The sequence below is a fragment of the Coenobita brevimanus genome, chromosome 60 (assembly GCF_032717465.1).
Source record: "Coenobita brevimanus isolate Jiangsu-jjx chromosome 60, ASM3271746v2, whole genome shotgun sequence".
Taxonomy (NCBI): Eukaryota; Metazoa; Arthropoda; class Malacostraca; order Decapoda; family Coenobitidae; genus Coenobita; species Coenobita brevimanus.
Window position 1 is genome coordinate 38,876,423 of NC_137013.1, and position 17,982 is coordinate 38,894,404.

The 17,982-nt window shown below is 44.9% G+C and overlaps 1 protein-coding gene across 1 annotated transcript in view; it reads left to right on the forward strand.

The window, feature by feature from the left end:
- The first annotated feature begins 7,723 nt into the window (after nucleotides 1-7,723).
- The window catches only part of LOC145403386 (transmembrane protein 135-like), a 49,771-nt gene continuing 39,512 nt past the window's right edge, over nucleotides 7,724-17,982 (forward strand). The window contains exons 1-2 of the mRNA XM_080275169.1: nucleotides 7,724-7,794; nucleotides 14,658-14,832. Of these exons, the coding sequence (XP_080131295.1) occupies nucleotides 14,692-14,832 (141 nt within the window). The 5' untranslated portion in view covers nucleotides 7,724-7,794; nucleotides 14,658-14,691. The remainder of the gene's footprint in view (nucleotides 7,795-14,657; nucleotides 14,833-17,982) is intronic.

Below are 17,982 nucleotides of genomic sequence, written 5' to 3' on the forward strand. Positions count from 1 at the left end.
GATAATGGGTATTATTACTGAAGTGGTAATATGGAGATGCATGGCATTGTAGAACTGCAGAGCCTTGGGGAACAGGTTATCAAGTCTATGCCCAGAGTCAGACAGAAAAACATAATCATAGTCATCCAGCAGATGCCTTGGATGAAGCTGGAAAACAGAAACGGAATACAGCAAGCGAGTTACTCTAGTTTGAATACCAAAATTTTCTTGTTTTTTAAGCATTTATTTTTTTACCGATTGTTACTGACAAAGAAATACAGTATGTGTGCAGGGGTGTGAGTTATGCAAATTAACTACAGCCTATTAATCACATTTTTGGAATACAGTTCTCTCCAGTAGTGCAGTTTTATCATTCAGAAGTCATAAACTGTATTGTGAACAAATCATTCACAGGAAATTCAGTTTTGGAAAGCTTGACCTAAGCGAGCACTGTACATAACAAAAAATGATGGATATATTATCATACAGGAAGCAGTGTGATGAGTACCAGTTCTCAGAGAGAAAAAGACATTTTGTGGTACAGAACGCTGTGCTTTCTACTGTGTTATTTTGTATGTTTATATTATGTGAAGGTATTGGCTTTGTGTTAATATTTGTTGCTCCTTTCTGCTTTTTTTTTTTTTTTTTTTTTTTTTAAGTTCTTTCCAAGTTTATTACCAATCCCCTTTTACCTTTTCATCACACACACACACACACACACACACACACACACACACACACACACACACACACATTCTCTCTCTCTCTCTCTCTCTGAGTGTTGCCTGGTGCAAGTTTAGTATTCAGTTCACTTCAGTTCTCCTGTCAGTAACATTCTGTTACAGTACAGTAGTTTGCCTTAGTGTTTTTGAAAGCAATTAGTTAATGTTATTGCAAGTAGTTTGTGTGATACTTTAACTTTTTTTTTCTTCTTCTTCTTAATATGATAGTAAATGGTGTTGAAAAACTGTATTGTACATTCATCAGATAGGTGTAGCTCTTGTTTACCCTGTACTCTAATACCTGGCTGAAAACAAGTCATTTGTAGGGTCTCATACTGTAGAAAAACCAATTGTTGCTAGTTTGAAGGTAAACTAGAATGCACAAGTAATATTGTCATTGTGAACTGTTCCTTGTGTGGCAAAGCATCGAATTACCATCTTATCCCTGGCCAACAGGCTGTGATTGATGTACAACCCTAGCAGTGAGTTTCCTCTTGCCAGAGGTGGAGGGGAATTAGAAACAAACCTAGGAGTGTACAGTTACCTTCATAAGTTAGGATACAGATCTACTCTTGTTTTCTACTGTCATGTCCTCTGCTGGTGAAATATTTATTTACTATAGTTTATTTAATCTGCTCTGCGAAGAGATGAGCCTTATGTTGTGTTTTTGTGAGGCCATTTCAGACCAGTCAAGACCAGTCAGAGTTTTCTGCACCTACTTGATGCCCACAAGAATGGATTTTAGACCAGTTTCATCCTTAATGTGCTCCTGTTGGCTGGAGGATGGAGTAGGGGGAGTCATGATGGAATCTTAATTATGTAAACAGAAAGAATAAGATGGTAATAAATCAATTTAGCTAATGTGCTCCTGTTTGCTGGAGGATGGAGTGGGGGGAGTCATGATGGAATCTTAGTTATGTAAACAGAAAGAATAAGATGGTAATAAATCAGTTTAGCTATAAATCCTGTTGTTATTAATGTACGCAGTAGGCATTTCTGTCATATAAAAGAAAATATGACAGCCTGCCAGAATCTTGATAATGAGTTCTCATTACACCATGAAGTGAAATAACTGTGCTGCTTACCCAGGTAAAACACAATTAATGACCAGAGGCAAAGGATGCAGTACTCGTCCTTAAAGAATTATTACTGGGAAATAGTTATGAGTGCCATCATTACCTTTTAATATTCCATTGAGACACGAATTTGGAATTTCTCTTCGGACATTATTCTTTTACTGCTTCAGCCATTACTGTTCATCTTTTTCAGTTCAGGTTTAAACAAGTACAGTATTCATTTTAAGCAGCATCTACACTTATACCACCGTCCTGTGTCACTGTTGACTGTTATTTGTGCGATATTCCATTTTTAAAATGATATTTAACTTTCACTTCTGTTGGTGATCTTTGCCGTAGCAGCTATTTACCCCGGGCATGGAACACTACTTGCTGTTCTTGTTGCCCAGTGCTACCTCGCAAACTTTGTTCGCAGGACTAGATAAACCCAGTCCTGGCTCTGGGGCAGGACTGCTTATGACAAACCTTGACCGGTCTGATATTTCTGAAACTGTATTGCCAGAACAGCCTTGGGATTAGTCTTGACTGGTCTGGAAGCCTCATGAAAATGTGGGTTTTAGCTTTTGAAAGCTGGTAGTTGATTGGCTGTCTGAGTGCATTCATTATTAATGATGTATTTAAAAATATTTTTATTACAAGAGTTATAGCAACCATTTGACAGTAAGTTTGCCCAAATAAAATATATATAGTTATTTACTATCTATCTATCCATCTGTTGCCAGATACCTCAATCCCGTAAGGGGTGGCCATAAGCAAATCGCCTCCATGTCGCCCTGTCCCCCACCATTTCGTTGCCCTGCTCCCAGCTTACACTCCCCTCTCTCATATGCCTCTCCACCCCATCCCTCCATCTCATCCTTGGCCTCCCCCTCCCTCCACCTCACTCACATACACTTTCTTCATCAGTCTTTCACCCTCCATCCTCTCCACATGGCCAAACCACCTCAGTGTATTCCTCCTAACGCTTCCTATCACATCCACATCCACACCACAACGCTCCTTTAATATCCTCATTTGTCAGCCTGTCTCTCCATGTGACTCCACAGGCTCCTCTTAAATAACTCACTTCCACTGCTCTCACTCTTGACTTGTGCCCTTCCAACAACGTCCAAGCGTCACTACCATATGTTAGAGTTGGTATCACAATACTGTCATGTAGTAACTTTTTCACTTCCATGCTCACTTCTCTGTTTCTTATCACTACTGTCAAGGAACTAGCAACCTTTCTTCCCTGCTGTACCCTTTCAAGCACTTCACCCTCCAAATCTCCATCCTTACTCATATATAGATACACATATGATCAGTAATGATATATATATAGATACACATATGATCAGTAATGATATATATATAGATACACATATGATCAGTAATGATAGAGAGAGAGAGAGAGAGAGAGAGAGAGAGAGATCCAGAGCTGACTTCTATATAAGGCAAAATTCAAGACACAGGAGGTATATCCATTTACATTTTTACATCTTAACATTCTGTAATGTACTGCTGTAGGAATTCAGGGTGCATGACCTGGCGGCCTGATCGTGTGAATGTATTGGTGCACGCAGCATGTAGTGTTGTTTGGTCATTTGGATGAGGCAGTTTCCAAGGTGGTGGCTGTGGGGGGTTCAGGCATGACAGACAGCGGGGTGGGGGTGATGATGGTGTGTTGGAGAGGGTGAGATGTGGTGTCTAGCATAGAGTTTGAGGAATGTGAAAGGGGTGAGGTGTTAGGGGAAGGAGGTGCAGCGCATGTTGGGGTGGTGGTGATTTTTGTGTGAGAGGGCCAGATGTGGCCCTGCACTTGGAGCAGGGTGTGAGGGATATGGAAGGGTCAGGTGGGAGGGTATGTAGGTAAGGTGAGTGATGGGATGTCCAACTGCCAGAGATGCAGGTACATGGTGCCCTGTAGCAGTTGGTGTAGCTCTTCGTCGTCCTGTTTAGTGGCCATCAGAGAGGAGTGGCTGACTGGGGAGACAGTGGATGGTTGCTGCTGGTGCCAGGTCCTGGGGGCAGGCGCCGATGGGACAGGTTGGGGTTGGGGGTGGCCGCTACTGGGGCTGTGGCTGGGGATGGGGATGGGGATGGCTGCATCTGGGGCCTAGGACAGCCTCTGCTAGGGCTGGGGCCTGGGGTGGCCACTACTGGGGCCTGAGATGGCTGCTAGTAGGACCGGGTCCGGGGGCTCGGGATAGCCGCTGGCAGGGCCAGGTCTGGGGCCTGGGACAGCCGCTACTGGGGACTGAGACGGCTGCTACTAGGACCGGGGCTGGGTGCTTGGGATAGCCGCTGGCAGGGTCGGGGCTGGGGCCTGGGGTGGTTGCTACTGGGGCCATTGCTGGGGCCTGAGACAGCAGCTGCTAGGGCTGGGGGTTTGGGATAGCCACTGCCTTGACCAGGGCTGGGGCTTGGGCCCAAGCAGCTGCTACTGGGGCCATGGATGGAGTCCAGGGATGGTGGCTGGGGCCTGGGCGGCCGCTACTGGAGCAGGTTCTCGCTGGCGCTATTTCCGGCAAAGATGCTTCCTGGCCAGAGCTCGTATGAGATACATAACGTATATACTCGCTTGTAGAGGGGATTTAGTCTTACTGAGCTTTGTCCGACATGAGAAAAAAAAATGTTCCGCCGAGCTAGACCATATTAGCTCATATAGCCCTGCTAGGTGACAAGTGGACACTACCCTTCCCAGCATGACAACTACTGGACATGGCTCGAACTCTGACTCCCCGGTCCCGAGTCCGACGCTCTACCACTGGGCCACCCTGCCCCCAAACCGAAACAAGAGATAAGACATGAGGTGTGATGAGCCAAGTCTGTCGAGCCCCTCCCGGGCAAATTTTGAGTTTTTCGATCATATACAACTATCACTCATGCCACTAAGTGCGCCCCTCTATACCTGTTCTAAGCAAAGTTTTAGTAGCATAAACTCTAAATAGTACAAAGACTTAAATGTCCAGACACCAAGAAATAGTCCAGTGGTTGCACTGCTGTTCTAAATATAGCCCAAAACAACACCCTTAGAAATTTGTATTGAAAAATAAGTAAGGATAATTAGCATATTATCCGTAAATAGGTTAAAGTATGCTTGTCAATACAGTTATTTGCATTTGAATTCAATATTTATGCATGATATGGTACAAGCATCAAGGCAAGTTAATTGGCGATCTAAAGTTACAAGGCGAAACCCTGTAACTTTAGCACGTTTCCATTCTGAATCATGATTTTTTTTTTTTAAGTTAATTTTTTTGAGGCTGGATTTCAGATAAATAGGTATGTATGAATCTACATGGTGATAAAAATTGTAATATTTTCCAGATAAAAGTGCCGATTCAGTAAATGATTGTCGATTTGGTAATGCACCATATATCTGTGAGATGTACCAGTCTCTCTAGGGGCGCATCCACACACGTGCTTGAACAAGTGCTGGCAACATGTAAGCAACACAGTTACGAACAAGCTGCAAGCATGTTGGGAACAGCAGCGTCCTGATCATGTTGGCAGCATCATGATGAAGTCTCAGCTGGCTGGTATGGACACACTTATCACATCGCCTCAGCTGCCAGTGTTCGAAGCTGCACTGAAACATGTTTGCATATATCTGTCTAAATACTGCCACATACATGTACCCAAACATGTTGCCAGTTGTGTTGCCAATGTATGTTTGAGGGTATGTGTGGACGCGCCTGTAGGATCTCTCTGCTTTGCACAGTCTGCAAGTGATATGGTTCTGAGATGCCCGCCCTCACAGTAAACCCAGGGAGGGGTGTCACAACACCCACCCCAGGAAGGACCCAATGCCCAACACCCACCCCAGGAGGAAACCCCGGGGAGGCGTATGGAGAGAGCAACAGGCCCGAGTGAGACGGGCCTAGGTGCACCACGACCCTGTGCCCCTCTTCCTCTCAACACGGCCACCAACAGGAAAGCAGTCCCGGCCAACTACATCACAGCCGGGCCAGCCCTCGCTAGGATGGGGGTGGTACTTGTCTCTGCATAGTCCCAAACAGCACCGTGGTGACGGCCACTGTATGCACCGGGAAGGAATGGCCACTGTACGCCTTTCAGCTGTTGCCCCCTGCATCCCCGTGGTGATGGCCACTGTATGCATCGGGCAGGACATGATGGCCACTGTACGCATGTCGGCTGCAGCCACCCCTGGAACCAGCACCGCGGTTACGGCCATTGTATGCACTGGGCAGGGTGTGACGGCCACTATACGCACATTTGCTAGTAAACCAGGCAGAGGCAGAACTGCTGTGACGGCCACTGTACACACCGGGGAAGGGACGGCCACTGTATGCCCTTCAGCTGTTGTCTCTAGGGCTCGTGGAACCGTGGTGACAACCACTGTACGCACCGGGGAAGGGACAGCCACTGTATGCCCTTCATCCACAGTCCCTGAAACTACCCCTTTGGAGGAAGTCCCTGGCTAAACCCACCACCCATCCAGAGGCTGAGTGGGATGTCTCTCTCTCTTTCTCCTCACATGTGCAGCCCCCCCAGAGGAGTTGCAGTTCGAGTAGTGGTGATGAGAACCTATTCCAAGCCTGGGGATCCACGCCCTACAGGCCGCCCCTGGACAGTGCCCACTGCTGACAGACGCCGTGAGGAAGGGACGCCGCAGGCAGCTCCCAATGGCGGTCCAACCCTGTGGAGACCGCAGCCCTCAGTCACCCAGGGACATCCCCAGGACCCCAGGGCAGGGCCTCCCAAGCCCCACCCGCAGATGACCCTCTGCCAGGAGCAGGCGAAGGCAGGCACTCCTGTTGGCCCTGTTCTGCCCCAGCCCAGAGGGCCACCTCCCAGGTCGAGGCCCCACCAGGAAAGGGCCTCCCTGTATGCCAACCCACAGCCCCATCTGGACGACATCACCCCCGGCAGTAGTTCCATGCCCCCTATGGGAAGGCACACCTGACGAGTTACCTCCCATGCCCGGGCATCACCTGTAACTACCCCAGGCCCCAGCAGCCCAAGACAAGCCTGACAGTGTCCATATTTACCTGTACTTGTATATTATTGTTGCATGTTGTAAAGGATTGTACATAAGTCAATGTATGTGTAAGGTTGGTCTGCCGAGTTTTTATGCTCTGTTCCTCTTGTAGTGTATTCTAGTACCAGTCTTGAAAGAGAACCCCGCTCAGTAGCTGTAGTCGCGGCGCACGACTCTGAGATTGTCATTATCGTACCCTGGCAACCTACCATTCAAAACTGCGTCCGATTTCGTATCATTATACACGAATATTATACACGAATCACATGCGTCTCATACACGAAATCAGACTCACTGCTTAGAGGTAGGTTGCCAGGGCACGATAATAACAACCTCAGAGTCGCGAGCATAATAGGTTCATTGGTCGGACCAATTTGGCTCTAGCTTATGGAATTCACCCTCTGCCAGTCAACACAATTCTGCGGCTCGAAGACCGCACCCACAGGTGCCTTTATATAACGTTGGCTTAACAAAGGGAAGATTATCAAACATCTCACTACAAGGTTATGAGTTTTAATCGGTTAATCACGTGAAAGAAAGTGACACAAGCATTAACATCATTGTAGGTTATTGAATTGAAGTATTGTAAAAGACTTCTTATCAGTTAATCACGTGAAATCCACACATTATCCCCGTGATAGTCAGTGGCAGTACTGTAGCCAGCTTTTTTTTTTTTTTTTTTTTTTTTTTTATGAATTGCGCCAGAGGAGAAAGTTGGACAGCGGAATATTACATGACTTTATATTGTAAATGAGTATGGAGAATTATATACCACTATCATACTGTATCCAAATAATGTTATTTACAGGTTTGAAAGAAAATTCTAAAACATTAGAGTCGAACGTTTTAATATGGTATTCGAACATTGTGTTTACATAGAAGACACGGTGTTACAAATTACAAATTGATGCTTAAGCCCTAATTTGCTCGCCTAATGAGTGTTGTTACGGTAACCACATCCTGAAGGTTTTTGTTCATCGTATCGAATCATCACACCCAAGGCTTATCAATTAGACGATGGCATGATGCAGAGGTGAGTGCCTTTCGTAATGTCGTACTTTACGAGTATTTGTCGGCAGTGTCTTTTAGATCAGAAAGCTAATTGAATCTAGTGAGAGAACCAAGGTAGGTACAGTGGCCTGTAACCACTGATATTAATTTTATAAATACAGTAAATTGTGTTTACATGCAGAACTGCCAGATGGTATAGTCTGAACCTAACTTTCCAGTTTGGTCAGAAGGCTAATTGAATCTAGTTAGACAGCCAAGGTGGGTACAGTGGCCTGTAATATTATTTCCATTGCACAGGTACCACTGTCATGCAGAAAGTTCCCCTATATAGAAGGTCTAGCAAGTGGTTAAAATTTGGGAGGGGGGGGGGCAAAACCCCAGTTAGGATAAGTTAGGCAGGATCATTAGGTTTCCAATAGGGGAACTTGGTAAAGGTATACTTTATTTGAACCAGTAGAAGCAACTTGCCAAATCAGTTCTTATGGTCTCTTTTATTTTTCTGATTACTTCTGGGGTGATAAATATGTTTCATGCAAAATCTATTTCCCCATTATTTTTAGCTATGTTCCGCTGTGTGAAGTTGTTTGACTCGTCAGTTGTAATGGCGGATGCAGTGGAAGGGACTGTCCTAACCTAAATGTTTAACTAATTCAAGTCTAACCTAGCTTAACTGTACCAAATAATTTAATCTAACCAACATAACCTAGCTTCCAGTTGTCCACTGTTGTGAAGGAGAACATTCTGCGTGGGAGAACTTGGTGCATCCAACACCAGTAGATAGCTACGTGGTTATCTGGTAAACCTGTAAGACTGTTTGCAGGTGGATTTAATTTTTAACAACTGATGCACCTATAACACAGTTGAAGTTTTTACACCACACGTTTCTGAAGATGGTCATTAATAACAGAGATGCCAAGTTCTAAGCTAACATAATCCAACCTAACCAGACCAACTCTAATTTAGCATAATGTAGTATATGCACAAATGGCTGGTAGTATCGCAAAAATCGCAGCACGGTGTCAATACCCTTGTATGATGCCGTTTCTGATGTTGAGTAACCCCAGTCTGTCTTGCTGAGCAGAGCCATGAACTACAGGCAAGCAGCCACCCCTGCAAGGCCACCCCATGCAGTGTACACCATCATTTCCTTGTGGTAGACAGTGCCTCACCACAGTGAAGCCTGAGGAAAAATGCAGAGATTTGGTTGCTGGGTGGATGCTGTGTTTACTTCCCCCTTCCCTCTCCCCCAGTAACAGGGACACCATAGTAAACTCCATGTCACCTCATTATTTAGTTATATGGTTACCACCCAGCATGAACAGACAAATGTTCAAAGTGAATTAGTTTTGTTACAAGAGAAGTGAGTGAATAAATAAAGAAAAATTATGATTTTATGAGCCAGTACATGGTATAATATTATATGTGCTGCATAGATTTCCTCTCTGATTATCTTGCACATACCTTCCACGTCCCCCATCTGCTCCAGATCATATTTACCCAAGCTATCCTCCACTACTCTCTTATATTCTGCCTTTTTTCCATCCTCTTGAAGCCTTTCTACCCTTCTTGTGTGGACTACAGGTACTTCCTCTTGCCCTTCCCTTCTCTCCTCATTTTCATTTGAACCTTGATTTTCAGTACCACCATGTGGTGGTCAGAAAGCCCACTCCCCCCAACCTCTGTATGTGCTTGCATCCATTACACACCTTCTCATTCTGTCATCCACACACTCATTATCGTTCATTGCCTTCCATTCATTCAATCACCACCCACCCTTCTTATCACTCACCATGTATACCTGTGATTCATTTTGTGTCTAAAGAGGGTATTGGCTATCACCAACCCTCTCCCTGCACAAATGTCCACTAGAGCACTGCCATTCTCATCCACCTCTGCAGGCACACCCCACTCACCAACTACTTCATCCACCTTCACATTCCCTACTTTTCTGTACTTATCTCCAGTTAAAAACACTCATTCCTTTTAGTCTTTTCCATGAACCCTTCCACATTTGTCCAGAACTCTTCTTTCATTCTGCCTTCACGATCATGTGTTGGCACATACACACACACAATGCCCCACATTTGTAGTCCAACTTTCAGTCTTACCCACACAATCTTTGAGCTGATGGATCCATACTCTCTTATTTTGTCCTTCCATCTCTTGTACACAACAATACAGACTCCTAATTTTGCCGTCTCATTCTTACCTACTCCTGCACATATACCCCATCCGTACTGCCATTCTCTTACAGTCTCACCACTCCAATTTGTCAGTTATTCCACATACATTCACTTTTGCATCCTCAAGCACCTAGACAATCTTTCTCTCACCTCATCATTCGCACCCCGTACATTCCATGTCGCAGTCTGTACCATGTCCTTTGTTTGTTTGTTTGTTTTTAATGCGAGGAAGAAGGAACCAAAGGCCATGAGCCCGCAGTAACAGTTCCCTCCAAGAGAAAAACAAAATACAATAGAGAGCCAAATTCAAGATCCGATCATTTTGAGATGCCTGGACACACTACGTTTGAAAGACTGGAGATCATAGGCAGCAGGAAATACAGACAGAGGGAGACAGTTCCAGAGCTGACCTGTTGCATAAATGAAAGACTGGGAGTAACGGTTAACTCTTGCATTAGTGAGCTGGACAGAAAAGGGATGAGAGTTAGCTGCCAGACGGGTGCTACGCGCCCATCGTAGAGGTGGAGGAATGCAAGCAGACAGTTCAGAGGAGCAGTGACCATTAAAGTAGCGATAGAAAAGAGATAAAGATGCAACAGTGCGGCGAAGAGACAGAAGTTGAAGGGAGTCAGTAAGAGGAGGAGAGTTAATGAGACAAAATGCCTTTGACTCCACCCTATTGAGAAGAGCTGTATGTGGGGAGCCTCCCCACACATGAGAGTTGTACTCCACACAGGGGCGGATAAAACCCCTGTATAGAGTCAACAATTGTGCAGGGGTAAAGAAAGAGCGGAGTCGGCTTAGCACACCCAATCTCTTGGAAGCAGATTTTACAAGAGATGTAATATGATATAATATTTTTATGTAATATGATCTTTCCAAGATAAGTCCCGAGTAAATGAAACCTCAAGCATGTTCAAGGATGATGCAGGATTAAGCTGAATATTATTGAACATTAGTGGGTATACCTGTGGAAGATTTTGTCGGGTTGATAAGTGTAAGAACTGAGTCTTAGATGCATTAAAGACAACCATATTATTTTTACCCCAGTCAGAGATATGAGCCAAGTCAGACATTAGGTGTGCCATAGCCTCATCCCTTGTTTCTTGAAGTAACTGTTGAGATGGGCGTTGTGGGAACTGAATGGAAAGGTGAAGGGTGGAGTCATCAGCGTATGAGTGGATAGGGTTAGATGTACAGCTTAGAAGATCATTGATGAATAAAAGGAAGAGAGTTGGTGATAGGACAGAGCCCTGAGGAACACCATTGTTGATAGTTCTAGGAGAAGAACGATGGCCGTCTACAACAGCGGCTATAGAACGACCAGAAAGGAAGCTAGCGATGAAGGCACAGATAGCAGGATAGAAACCGTAGGAGGGCAGTTTGGAAATTAAAGATTTATGCCAGACTCGATCGAAAGCCTTTGAGATGTCAAGTGCAATGGCAAAGCTTTCGCCAAAGTCCCGAAAGGAGGATGACCAGGAGTCTGAAAGGTAGGTGAGAAGATCGCCAGTGGAGCGTCCCTGACGGAACCCATACTGACGATCGGAAAGAAGGTTGTGATAGGAAAGATGTCTTAAAATTTTTCTATTAAGAATTGACTCAAAAACTTTTGAAATACAGGACGTTAAAGCAATTGGACGATAGTTGGAGGGTTGGGAGTGGTCACCCTTCTTTGGGACTGGCTGAATGAGAGCAAACTTCCAGCAAGAAGGATAGGTACAAGTTGACAGACAAAGGCGAAATAGTTTGCCTAGGCAGGGTGTAAGCACAGAAGCACAGTTCTTGAGAACAACAGGAGGGACCCCATCAGGCCCATATGCCTTGTTAGTACTGAGGCCAGTGATGGCAGAAAATATATCAACTGAAGAAATTTTAATGTCAGCCATGAGGAAGTCAGAGGGGGGAAGTGATGGAGGAACAGCACCGGAATCGTCTAAGGTGGAATTGGAGGAGAAAGTCTGTGCGAAGTGATCTGCTTTATCAGTAGAAGAAATAGCTACAGAACCATCAGAGTAGAAAAGAGGAGGGAAGGATGATGAGGTAAAGTTGTTAGAAAGATTTTTGGCAAGGTGCCAGAAGGAGCGGGAAGAATTCGAGTTGGAGAGTTGAGAGCATTTAGTATGGATGAAATTATTTTTAGTAGAGCGAAGAACAGACTTAGCACGATTCCGGGCAGAAACGTAAAGATTATGTGATTCAGGGGTGGGTTGGCTCCGGTACCTTTTGTAGGCCTTCTCCTTGTTGCGGACAGCATTAGAACAAGCGTGATTAAACCAAGGCTGTCTTGCGTTAGTCAAAGGATATGAGAAAGGAATGTATGCTTCCATGCCCGAGAGAATAACCTCTGTAATGCGCAAGGCACACTCAGATGGCTCACAGCCATGGAAGCAATAATCATTCCAGGGAAAATCAAAGAAGTACTGCCTGAGGGCCTCCCAGTCCGCGGCTCCAAAATGCCACAGACGACGTTTCCCTGGAGGGTCCACAGGCCGTACCGGAGTGATAGGACAGGTTAAGGTAATAAGGTTGTGATCGGAGGAGCCCAACGGAGAGAAAAGATTAACAGAGTAAGCAGAAGGATTAGTTGTGAGGAAGAGGTCAAGTATGTTGGAGCTCTCTCCAAGGCGGTCAGGGATACGGGTAGGGTGCTGTACAAGCTGCTCTAGGTCATTAAGGATAGAAAAGATGTAGGCTTGCTCACCAGGTGGATCCGTGAAAGGAGAGGAGAGCCAAAGGTGGTGGTGAACATTGAAATCTCCAAGAATGGAGATTTCAGAGAAAGGAGAAATGGACAGAATGTGTTTCATCGTAGAAGTAAGATAGTCGAAGAATTTTTGATAGTCAGTAGAATTAGGGGATAAGTAAACAGCACAGATATATTTAGTCAGAGAATGACAGGAAAGCCGAAGCCAGAGTGTGGAGAATTCAGAAGAATCAAGTTCAGGAACACGAGAGCAAGATAAGTCATTGCGTATGTATACACAACAGCCACCTTTGGCTTTGAAATGAGTATAGAGAAAGTAGGAGGATACAGAAAAGGGTTTGCTGTCAGTTGCCTCAGACAGCTGAGTCTCTGTTAGAAAAAGAAGGTGAGGTTTAGAGGAGGAGAGGTGGTGCTCAACAGAGCAAAAGTTAGATGAAAGGCCGCGAATGTTGCAGAAATGAAGAAGAAGAGAGTCAGACAGTGGTTCCAGGCACCTCGAGTCGTCACCGGGAGAGGGGCAGATGGCGGGGGCATTTATGGTCCCCTCCCCTGGGGACTCCGAGGCTGGGTGAATTGATGCCATTTTTGGTCTGTCTATCTATCTATCTATTGCCAGACGCCTCAATCCCGTTTGGGGTGGCCACAAACAAATCGCCTCCAAGTCGCCCTGTCCCCCGCCATTTCACTCCCCTGCTCCCAACTCACACCCCCCTCTCTCATATACCTCTCCACCCCATCTCTCCATCTCATCCTCGGCCTCCCCCTCCCTCTTTCCCTCTCCACCTCACTCACATTCACTCTCTTCGTCAGTCTTTCACCCTCCATCCTCTCCACATGGCCAAACCACCTCAGTGTGTTCCTCATAACGCTTCCTATCACATCCACATCAACACCACAACGCTTCTTTATATCCTCATTCGTCAGCCTGTCTCTCCATGTGACTCCACAGGCTCCTCTTAAATAACTCATTTCCACGGCCCTCACTCTTGACTTGTGTCCATTGACTTCACCATTTTTGGTGAATTATGAATAAGAAGTGTAGTGTGTACTGTGCATGTAGTTTGGTGAAGATAGTTAGAGAAATTTGTACTGGAGAGCATGCTGACCTACTCTCTGTGTAACTGAGACACTGAAAAAGTTCAGCAAAGGGGGATGGTCAGGAACTAGTCCTGAGGGCTGATGAAACGGGAGCTCCAGCACTCCCTGTCATCAGCTTTCCATCCACCTTGGGAGTACTGCCCTGCTCGACTGGTGCTACAGTCTACAGTTTGGTCCTAAGCTGTCACCTGTTGGTCAATCCTGGTCCGAGGCTTCTTGTTTGTATTTTTAGTTAGTTGTTTACCAGGGAGGGGCACTAACCCTCCACCAACCCACTTGTTGTCATGTAGGGAACACATGTTAGTTGGTTATAATGTTACCACCGAGTGTTTTGCTTTCCACTTAGTAGTTTAATGTTTAATCATATGATCATTAGAAAGGGAAGTAGTGTCCTGTACTGTAGTTTACAAATTTTTCCAGTTTCTTCACTTTTTTTTTTTTATTGCATCAGCATCACAGAGGAGGACTTTCATGTCCTAGGTTAGATTAATTTGGTTCAGGTAATGAATGTTTTTATCACATTTCATACTTTCCTTTCCACTGTCAAGTCCAACCTCTGTAAATAATGAAGTCCAGACCTGGAAATTGAGTTGAGCATGATCGAAGATGATTTATCCTGAAGAGCTAACCAGAAGAGAGTTCTTTATTGTGTTTACTGAAGCACAAGTGCTGGAGAAAGATACTCTCCCACGGTGGCACTGATATTACAAGGTGGCTTTGCTGCTCAGTTACACAAGCATTTCTCACCTCTTTCTCTCTCTCTTCCATTAAAGGAGGATGTGAACTGAAGGAGAATGGCAGCTGTGGCCTGCAATTCACTGGAATAAAGTTCAAATGAGCCTCAGTTGAAAATACAGGATTGTATAATGTGTACTATAGAGTCATCTTCTTTTCCAGATTCTAACTGTGGAGGGCAGCAGATGCAAACAAAATGGGGAACTACAGCAAATTAATGCCTTACTCCTGCTATGAGCTGGGCCACTGTTGGCATCATAGCTGTTCAACTGCATCTTTAGAAATATGTATTGTTGCATTTATTGAAAGCTGCAAGATATATGGGGTAGTGTACTTTGTAAGTAGCTTATACCACTCTAATAGTAGTGTTTGATTGGTAATTATAAAGTTTTGTTGTTGACCATTATTTATGGATATTACACAAACCAAACCCATCATCATCGTCATCATCATCATTCGGACCTCTTTTCCCTCCCTAGGACATCATTCGGACCTCCTTTCCCTCCCTAGGACAAGGTGAGGAGTAGCGATGTCCAGACAGACTACATATTTGCCCAGTCAAATAGGCTACGCTTCCATTCGCTCATGATTCAAGCCTCCGGAATCCTGACTCAATCGGATACTCAGAAACATTCACCACGTTCTGTAGCTTCACATAAACGTATCTGATAGTCATTTTTTTTTTTTTTTTTTTTTTTTTTTTTTTTTAACAGAACAGACGAAGGAAAAACATATTGTTTAGTTTTTAAAGGCTCCAATATGCTTGCAAGTGTTGGCCTTGGTCACCTAATGGCGGCTCTTCATGCTGTACGATCCATTGCAGCCTCCCTGTTCAGTCTGTTAACCCAGAGTTCACACTTAATGACCTCGTCCCATGTCTTTCTCGGTCTACCCCTTATAACCCCACCCCCAATATTGACACATCTCGCTTTCCTCACCCAATTATCATCCCCCCATCCTCTCCACATGTCCAAGCCATCTCAAGCTACCTCTCCTTATCACAACACCAATACACTCCAGTCCCATCCTACCTCTCAACTCATCCATTGTAAACCCAGCTCCCCCAGACCTTGCACACAGGAACGCACTACACATCCACCTAATCATTGTCATTTCTGTACGTCTGAGCAGGCGAATATCCTCCTTCTTTACTGCCCAGGTCTCACTACCATACAGCATTACACTCCTAACACATGCTGCATACAAAGACCCCTTAGCATATAGGGAGAGTACTCTCAATGTCAGGAGAGGCAAGAGCTCCCTGAACTTCTTCCAACCACTTCTCACCCTAGCCACAGAGCCAGCTCCAGCCCCACCTCCAGCACACAACATGTCTTCCAAATAACAAAACTCTTCCACACACTCAAGAGATTCACCAGCAAGTTCAATCCTTTCATGCCTGACAATCTCCACCTGCTCTTCCCGACACGCCGTACACATAAAATCAGCATTTTCTCTCAGTCTGCCTCTGATACCACTACATCTTTTATGCACCCATTTATCACAAACACCGCACAAGATGGAATTACTTCCCACACCCTTTTGGCAAACTGCACATGGCCACTCTCCCTCATCTTTGACAGTACCGTCACCAACTCTAAATATCATCACTTTTGTTTTATCTCCATTTACCCTTAAGCCCTTGTGCCCCATACCATCTCTCCACTTCCTAAACCTTTCCTCTGCCTCCCTTTCGTTCTCTGCAATCATCACCAAATCATCAGCATACAACATCTCCCATGGGAATCCTTTTCTGAAGTCACATGAGAGGGCTTCAAGTACCATGATAAACAACATGGGACTCAAAACTGACTCGATGCACACCAACATTCACGGAAAAGTCATTACTCAAATCTCCATTCACTCTTACCTGGGTGCAAGCACCCACATACATAGCCATAAGCACCCTAACCAGCCACTCCTCCAAGCCAAGCCTTCTCATTGCCCACTTCACCACCTCTGTAGGGACTCTGTCAAAGGCCTTTTCCAAATCAACTAAAACAAAATACAGAGCCCTTTTCTTACCAATATATTTTTCCTGAAGGTGTCGAACTATGAATATGGCATCAGTGGCCGCCGTACCTGGCATAAACCCAAACTGCATCTCATCAATATTCACTTTCTCTAATCATACCTTCTAAAACTCTCAGCATTACCTTCATTATCTGATCTAGAAGCTTTATACCTCTATAATGTCCTCTTTCCAGGGCATCACCCTTCCCGTTATACACATTTACAATTACACTTTTCAGCCAATCATCTGGGACAACACACTCATAAATAATCATATTTATCAGGTCAGTGACTAACCTTACTCCTATATCTCCTGAGGCCTTCAACATTTCGGCAGTCAACCCAGACACACCTGCTGCCTTCCCCACCTTCATCCTGCCTATTGCCTCACTCATAGTAGCAGCATCAATCAAAGGCCAAGGGCCAAACACTGGATCTGCTGGCTCCAAAACATCCCGGTCCCAGTCAAACTCCTCATTCAACAAGCAGCTATAATGCTTTCTCCATGCATCTTTAATATCCTCACTGTTCACCATTACCCTTTCTTCATCATTCCTCACACACTGCTCACCTATAATATCCCGATTATCCCTCTTCATCTGATTCGTCACCTTAAATATCATGTTTTTCCTTTCCCCATGATTTAGGTTATCAAGTAAAAGTCTCTGTGACTCAGACTTCGCCCTGTATACCTCTCTTCTAGGCTTACACTTGGCAACCAAGTATTCCTCCTTGCTACCACCCTTCTTCCATTCCCGGAAAAGCCTTCTTTTCTCCTTTACTGCAGCTTCTATACCCTCATCCCACCACCAAGTTACTTTATGTCTTTGTGGGCCTCTTGTCCAACTGCATGTTACATCAGTAACTCTCAAGAGATTGTGCTGTTCATTAACGCCTCTGTCTACAGCTCTCTGTTCAGCCACCACTCTCCTCATCTTGCTGTAGGAGGCATCCCTTAGTACTTGGATATTCAGCTTCCATAGATTCCTCCTAGGTACATAAGTCGTCTTTTTCATCACTCATTCTTTAAGCATCATATCACAAATCAATAGTTTGTGCTGCTGCACACACTCCTCACTTTCTATAACTTTAACATCCCTCACTAACCTCCTATCAGCCCTCCTAACCAGAAAATAATCTACTGTATCTGACTGCTGTTTCCCCCAGACTCATACGTAATTAACCTACTCTCTCTTTTCCTAAAATATGTGTTGCACACAATCATGTCTGTTGCCTCCCCAAACTTGAGTATCCTTTCCCCTTCCGCATTCCTTATACCGTACGCACATCCTCCTTCATAACCTTGTGCTGCTTCACCTACATGACCATTTAAGTCCCCTCCCATAACCACTATCTCATCATCCCGCATACCACCTACTACTCATATTAAATCATCCCAAAATCTATCTTTCTCTGCTTCATCCAATCCTGCCTGTGGAGCATATGCTGATATAATTGCAGCTATCTTTCTACC